The sequence below is a fragment of the Phoca vitulina genome, unplaced genomic scaffold (genome assembly GCF_004348235.1).
Source record: "Phoca vitulina isolate PV1807 unplaced genomic scaffold, GSC_HSeal_1.0 scaffold3, whole genome shotgun sequence".
Classification (NCBI taxonomy): Eukaryota; Metazoa; Chordata; class Mammalia; order Carnivora; family Phocidae; genus Phoca; species Phoca vitulina.
In genome coordinates this window covers 35,742,431-35,750,877 of record NW_022589706.1, presented here as the reverse complement: position 1 = coordinate 35,750,877, position 8,447 = coordinate 35,742,431, and the positions used below count along the sequence as shown (strand labels likewise).

General features: G+C 36.8%; 1 protein-coding gene across 1 annotated transcript in view; it reads right to left on the bottom strand.

The window, feature by feature from the left end:
- Nucleotides 1-5,635: 5,635 nt before the first annotated feature.
- Nucleotides 5,636-8,447, bottom strand: part of CWH43 (cell wall biogenesis 43 C-terminal homolog) — a 49,121-nt gene continuing 46,309 nt past the window's right edge. The window contains exon 16 of the mRNA XM_032397921.1: nt 5,636-5,747. Within this exon, the coding sequence (XP_032253812.1) occupies nt 5,669-5,747 (79 nt within the window). The 3' untranslated portion in view covers nt 5,636-5,668. The remainder of the gene's footprint in view (nt 5,748-8,447) is intronic.

The following is an 8,447-nucleotide window of genomic DNA, read 5'->3' as shown; positions in this document are numbered from 1 at the left end:
TTTTTTATTTAATTAAAATTGTTTTAAATTTGAGTATAGTTGACAATGTTACATGAGTTGCAGGTGTGCAGCATAGTGATTTGACAAGTTTATACATTATGCTGTGCTCACCACAAGTGCAGCGACCATCTGTCCCCATAGAGCGTTACTACAATTGCATCGACTACATTCCCCGTGTTATGCCTTTTATTCCCATGACTTATTCATTCCATAACTGGAATCTCCCACTCTCCTTCACCAATTTTTTAAAAGGTTTTTTATTTATTTATTTGAGAGAATGAGAGAGAGAGAGAGAGTGCATGAACTGGGGAGAGGGGCAGAGGCAGAAGCAGGCTCCCCGTGGAGCAGGGAGCCCGATGTGGGGCTCAATCCCAGGACCCTGGGATCATGACCTGAGCTGAAGGCAGACACTTAACCACTGAACCACCCAGGCACCCCCCCTTCACCTATTTTTGCCCAACTCTCCTTCCCCCTCCCCTCTGGCAACCATCTATATTTATAGGTCTGGTTCTGCTTTTTGTTTGTTTATTCATTTATTTGTTTTTTAGATTCCACATATGATTGAAGTCATATTTGTCTTTCTCAGTCTAACTTACTTCACTTAGCACAATACCTTCTAGGTCCATCCATGCTGTCCCAAATGACACAACCTCACCCTTTTGTATGGCTACATAATATTCCCGTGTGTGTGTGTGTGCGTGTGTGTGTGTGTACATATCACATCTTCCTTACCCATTTATCTATCAATGGACACTTAGGTTGCTTCCATATCATGGCTATTGTAAATAATGCTACAAATTTCAAAGCAGTGTTTTCATTTTCTTTGAGAAAATACCCAGTAGTGGAATTGTTGGATCATATCATATTTCTATTTTAATTTTTTGAGGAACCTCCATACTGTTTTCCACAGTGGCTGCACCAATTTGCATTTCCATCAACAGTGCACAAGGGTTCCTTTTTCTCCACATCTTTGCCAACACTTGTCATTTCTTATCCTTTTTATTTTAGCCATTCTGACAGGTATAAGGTGATACCTTATTGTGGTTTTGATTTGCATCTCCCTGATGACGAATGATGTTGAGCATCTTTTCATGTATCTGTTGGGCCATCTGGATGTCTTCTTTGGAAAAATGTCTATTCAGGGCCTCTGCCCATTGATTTTATTTTATTTTATTATGTTATGTTAGTCACCATACAATATATCATTAGTTTTTGATGTGGTGATCCACGATCCATTGTTTTCATATAACACCCAGTGCTCCATGCAGTACGTGCCCTCCTTAATACCCATCACGGGGCTAACCCATCCCCCCACCCCCCTCCCCTCTAAAACCCTGTTTGTTTCTCAGAGTCCATAGTCTCTCATGGTTCATCTTGCCCTCCGATTCCCGCCCCCTTCATTTTTACCTTCCTTCTCCTAATGTCCTCCATGCTATTCCTTATGTTCCACAAATAAGTGAAACCATATGATAACTGACTGCCCATTTTTTAATCAGATTGTTTTTTTGGTGTTGAGTTGTATAAGTTCTTTGTATATTTTAAATATTGACCCGTTATTGGATAGATCATTTGAAAATATCTTCTCCCATTTAATAGGTCGGCTTTTTGTTTTGTTGATGGTTTCCTTCCCTGTGCAAAAGTTTTTTATTTTGATGCAGTCCCAATAATTTATTTTTGCTCTTGCCTTAGGAGACATACCTGGAAAAAATGTTGCTACATCTCATATCTGAGAAATTACTGCCTGTGTTCTCTTCTAGGACTTACAGTTTCAGGTCTCACATTTAGGTCTTTAATCCATTTTGAGTTTATTTTTGTGTGTGGTGTAAGAAAGTGGTCCACTTTCATTCCTGCATGTAAGTGTCCAGTGTTCCCCAATACAATTTATTGAAGAGATGGTCTTTACCCCATTGTATAGTCTTGCCTCATTTATTATAAATTAATTGGCCACATAAGCATGTATTTATTTCTGGGCTCTCTATTCTATTCCATTGATACATAAGTCCTTTTTTGTGCCAGTACCATATTGTTTTGATAACTGCAACTTTGTAGTATATCTTAAAATCTGGGAGTGTGATACTTCTACCTTTGTTCAACTTTCTCAAGATGGCTTTGGTTATTTGGGGTCTTCTGTGATTCTATACAAATTTTAGGACTGTTTGTTGTAGTTCTTGGTATTTTGATAGGGAATGCATTGAATCTCTAGATTGCTTTGAGTAATATGGATATTTTAACTATTAATTCTTCCAATCCACGAGCATGGAATATCTTTCCATTTGTTTGTGTCATCTTCAATTTCATGCAAGTTTTATAGTTTTCAGAATATAGGTCTTTCACCTCCTAGGTTAAGTTTATTCCTAGGTATTTTATTCTTTTTGGTGCAATTATAAAGGGAACTATTTTCTTAATTTCTCTTTCTGCTACTTTGTTGTTAGTATATAGAAATGCTATCGATTTTTGGGTATTAACTTAGTATCCTGGAACTTTACTGAATTCATTTATTACTTCTAGTAGTTTTGGGTGAAGTTTTTAGGATTTTCTATGTATAGTATTATGTTATCAGCAAATAGTGACGTTTAACTTCTTTACCAATATTGATGCCTCTTATTTTTCTTTCTTTCTAGTCTGATTACTATGGCTAGGACTTCCAGTACTATGTTGAATAAAAGAGGTGAGAGTGGACATCCTTGTCTTATTCCTGATCTTAGAGGGAAAGCTCTCTCAGTTTTTCACCATTGAGTATGATGTTAGCTGTGGATCTTTCATATGTGACCTTTATTATATTGAGGTATGTTCCCTCTACACCCACTTTGTTGAGTTTTTGACATGAATGGATGTTGAATTTTATCAAATGCTTTTTCAGCATCTATTGAGATGACCATATGATTTTTATCTTTCATTTTGTTGAAGTGGTGTGTCACATTGATTGATTTGCACGTATTGAACCATCCTTGCATCCCTGAGATAAATCCCACTTGACCCCAATGATCCTTTTAATGTATTGTTGAATGCAGTTTGCTAATATTTTGTTGAGGAATTTTGCATCTATGTTCATCAGGGATATTGGCCTATAGTTTCCTTTTTTTGTTGTGTTTTGGTATCAGGGTAATCCTGGCCTCATAGAATGTATTTGGAACAGATATTAGTTCTTCTTTATTTTTTTTATTTAAATTCAATTAGCCAATTTATAGTACATCATTAGTTTCAGATGTAGTATTCAACAATTTATCAGTTTCGTATAACACCCAGTGCTCATCACATCACGTGTCCTCCTTAATGCCCATCATCAAATTACCCCATCCCCACACCCATGCCCCTCCAGCAACCTCAGTTTGTTTTCTATAGTTAAGAGTCTCTCATGGTTTTTTCTCTCTCTCTGATGACTTCCCATTTTGTTTTCCCTCCTTTCCCCTGTGGTCCTCTGCTGTTTCTTATGTTCCACATATAAGTGAAACCATATGATAATTGTCTTTCTCTGATTGACTTATTTAGCGCAGCATAATACCCTCCAGTTCCATCCATGTCAATGTATATGGTAAGTATTCACCCTTTCTGATGGCTAAGTAATATTCCATTGTATATATATACCACCTCTTCTTTATCCATTCATCTGTCAATGGACATCTTGGCTCTTTCTGTAGTGTGGCTATTGTGGACATTGCTGCTATAAATATTGGGGTGCAGGTGCCCCTTCAGATCACTACATTTGTATCTTCAGGGTAAATACCCAATAGTGCAATTGCTGGGTCGTAGGGTAGTTCTATTTTTAACTTCTTGAGGAACCTCCATACTGTTTCCCAGAGTGGCTGTACCAGCTAGCATTCCCACCAACAGTGTAAGAGGGTTTCCCTTTCTCTGCATCCTTGCCAACATTTGTTGTTTCCTGTCTTGCTAATTTTAGCCATTCTGATTGGTGTGAGGCGGTATCTCATTGTGGTTTTGATTTGTATTTCCCTGATGCCAAGCGATGTGGAGCATTTTTTCAGATGACATCCTACTTTATGTGGAAAACCCAAAAGACTCCACCCCAAAATTGCCAGAACTCATAGGAATTCAGCAATGTGGCAGGATATAAAATCAATGACAGAAATCAGTTGCATTTCTATACACTAACAATGAGACAGAAGAAAGAGAAATTAAGGAATTGATCCCATTTATAGTTGCACCAAAAACCATAAGATACCTAACCAAAGAGGTGAAGGATCTGTACTCCAAAAGGTACAGAACACTTATGAAAGAAATTGAGGAAGACACAAAGAAATGGAAAAACATTCCATGCTCATGGATTGGAAGAACAAATATTGTTAAAATGTCTGTGCTACCCAGAGCAACCTAGACATTCAGTGCAATCCCTATCAAAATACCATCAACATTTTTCACAGAGTTGGAACAAATAATCCTAAAATTTGTGTGGAACCAGAAAAGACCCCAAATAGCCAAAAGAATATTGAAAAAGAAAACCAAAGTTGGTGGCATCACAATTCCAGACTTCAAGCTCTATTACAAAGCTGTAATCATCAGGACAGTATGGTACTGGCACAAAAACAGACCCATAGATCAATGGAACAGAAGAGAGCACCCAGAAATGGACTTTCAAGTCTATGGTCAACTAATCTTCAACAAAGCAGGAAAGAATATCCAATGGAAAAGGACAGTTTCTTCAACAAATGGTGCTGGGAAAATTGGACAGCCACATGTAGAAAAATGAAACTGGACCATTTTCTTACACCATACACAAAAATAGACTCAAAATGGATGAAAGACCTCAATGTGAGACAGGAATCCATCAAAATCCTAGAGGAGAACACAGGCAGCAACCTCTTTGACCTCGGCCACAGCAACGTTTTGCTAGACACGTCTCCAGAGGCAAGGGAAACAAAGGCAAAAATGAACTATTGGGACTTCATCAAGATTAAAAGCTTCTGCACAGCAAAGGAAACAGTTTGCTGCCTACAAGAGACTCACTTCAGACATAAAGACACATACAGACTGAAAGTGAAGGGATGGAAACACATTTACCATGCAAATGGAAGCAAAAAAAAAAAAATATGGAGTAGCAATACTTATATTAAACAAAACAGACAAAATCAGACAAAACAAAGACTGTAACAAGAGACAAAGAAGGCCATTTACATAATGATAAAGGGATCAATCCAACAACAGAGTATAACAGTTATAAATATCTATGCACCCAACACTGGAGTACCTAAATGCATAAAGCACATACTAACAGGCATAAAGAGAGCAATTGATGGTAATACAATAATAGTAGGGGACTTTAACACCTCACTTACATCAATGGATAGATCATCCAGGCAGAAAATCAATAAGGAAAGAGTGTCTTTGAATGATACCTTAGATCAGATGGACATAACAGATATATAGAGAACATTCCATCCAAAACAACAGAATAAATTAGCAGTAAAACTTTCTTATATTACCCCACATTCTGTATTTTATCAGAAACTTAAGAAAAACAATTTGGAGAAATGCTTTTACTTAGCAATATATTTTATAAATTGATAGAATTTCCCACTGCGTAAGTACCATATTTTTTTCAAAATTGAGGTTCTTTGTGGGTAGTTCCCCACTTTCGTTCATCTCTTCTTCTTCTTCTTCTACTTTTGTTTCCCTTAGACTTGCTCAGTCAATGAATCCTGTTTTAAATCATTTATAAAAAGTATTTGGGTGTACTCATATGAAAATGATGATTATTCTCATAATGGTGTCCTTCTTTGTAGGATCCAAATCTAAAAAAAAATGTAATTGTCATGTAAAAGCCATTCAGAAAAGTACATTCTTATATAAAATTTCAACCATAATCTATTATGGTTTTACTTATCTATTATAAAACCAGGAGAGATATGATCAATTTACAAAACAGCAAATGCAGAAATAAAAAAGGATTCATGCATATGGGAAAGGCAGACTACAATTTTAACCTTCAAAGTCCTCTTTCCATGGTTATGAATCATTCCAAAAGCACAACTGTTTAAGAATTATTGGCTGATAACATTGGTGGAAAATAAGTCTGGATTTTCTCTCTAGTCTACAGTTTGAATAATATCCGTTTTATGGATGAAGGGATCATGAAAGCTGAAATGTTATTTATGTCACATTAATGCATATGTAATCTACTTTGGCACAATTTCAACTTCTAAGTCTTCCACAGGTGCTACAGATGAACACCTTAGCTTGCTGATGAATACTTAATTAATTTTACAGCTCTGGCTGGGATGATGAGATTCAAAAGGCACTAGAAGGGAAGGTAAGACCTGAGTAAATGAAGCCACTGACTTCCTTTTCTTCATCAGCAATCGCAATATCCACATAGCCTCCGTAACGCAGGACATAGGGGGTCTGGGTTTTTTTTGTCATCTCAAGACAATAATAAGGAATATTAAAATAGCACCTTTGAGCTGCTATTCTATGACTAGAACTGAGTCCTAGGAAATTAATCAAGGATATGCCCAAAGATTTAATAAGGAGTCCCCAGAAGACTTCTTAAAATAATGAAAGAATAAATGTGCAAAAACAACTAACTTGGTTAGTTATATTTGGTATATCCATATAATAGAATATTATGCAATCATTTAAAAACATTTTCAGAAGAATACATTATTGTGGAAGGAGGCTCATCATACACTATTTGGAGAGGAAAAATGAGATTAATAAATAGAATGAACATACACACACATACATATATGTTTCATACAATTATAAAGTTGAGATAATTGTGTGATATATAGATATATAAGCACATAAAAAGCAAAGATGTATCCAAAACTATTACCAGTGATAACTTTTGAATTGCTTATCTCCCCACTAGAACATAAGCTCCCTTACAACAAAGACTTGGTCTTATTCACCGTTTTGTCCTCAGTATCTAGCACAAGGCCTAGCATGGTGATGACATCGTGGTACTCAATGAGAACTTGCTGAATTAAGGAATGGGATTTTTGATGAACTTAGTATTCTTTGACTATTTTTATTTGATAAATGTTTATATATATATGCGGAATTTTTAAATTAATACAAGCTTTCTACTTATGCTTCTGCTATTTTCATAATTAAACTGGGAAAGCAGATCGAGCTCCCTTCACAGGTGGTTTGGATCAATCTGCAGTTGTGATTAGCTAACAAATATTTTATTTGGACTTCTCCACACTCTTGATGTATGAGAATAAGGAAACAGGGGAACCTTTATCTTCCCAGATTTTCTAGTTTCCATGTAAGAAGTCACCTCTGTCAACAAAAGGAGAAAACTTTGGATTTCACTTCTGTGACGATTACAAGTATTACTGTTGCTATTGTATCTACTGCCTATTCAGCATTCACCATGCACGTCCTCTTTTTTTTTTCCAAGGAGCTTTATTGAAATGTGCCAAAAGTACATGGACAGCACAAATGTGTGAACAGGAAAAAAAAATCACATGTATCACCATGCTATTCTAGGAGCTCTATGTTTCATTCAAACCTCAAATTACCTTAGGAGGTGAACACTACTGTTTTTCCCATTTTGCAGGTGAGAGACTTGAGGCTTAGAGAGATTAGCCAACTCGCCCACAGTTCCCCAGCTGTTTGCTGGCAAGAGTGAGGATTGGATCCGGGTAACTTGCCTCGGAGCCCATGTTCTTCACTAGCATATTACACACACAAGGGGTGACATCAAACACAGCGATGCAAGCAATCAAGACTTGTTATAGCTCTTCTTACATTCATTCCCTACACTTTGGTACAGTTTTTTTCTTGTTGTAAGGAGAGACAAGGAAGAAAAAGAAAACAGATAAATTCCACTGTCCCTCACCCACACCCTCCATGCCCTGGGGAGCAAATAAAATGAAGTTTGAGAAGCTTCTACAGCGATTAGCTGGTAAAAGTAGTAGAAATGTCAAATAATAATAACATATATGATATGTTCTGGGCTTGGTTTTATGCAGACATTTCTTCTCATTAGTCGTGAGAAGAAAAAAAAAACACATAATTTAAAGCACATAATTTGCTGCAAACAGATTTCTCAGATAACCTCTATTTAGAACTAAACAAAATCCAATATATTTCACATGCTAGAATCTCTGCAGTGGAAATGAATTATCCTCTCTACGTAGCCTCAATCCTAATTGCACATTAGAATAACTGGGAACGATTTTTGAAAACCCAAAGCCCAGAGGTGGGACTCCCCAGGTGAGTCCAGTGTGCAGCCAGAGCTGAGACTCTCAGCAACCCAACCATGCTAACAGCCTTCCTTCCCACTTCTGAGCTCTGTCATTCACTAGCCGTGTAACCCCAGTGAAGTCATTTCATTTTCCTCAGCCTGAACTTCTTACCTATAAAATGAGGATAATGAGAGTACCAACCCAAGAATGATTAACTGAGATAATACCGAAAGCACCTAGAACAGGGTCTGGAACACAGAACACTCAAATTTTAGCTGTCATTGCGGTGGTGAT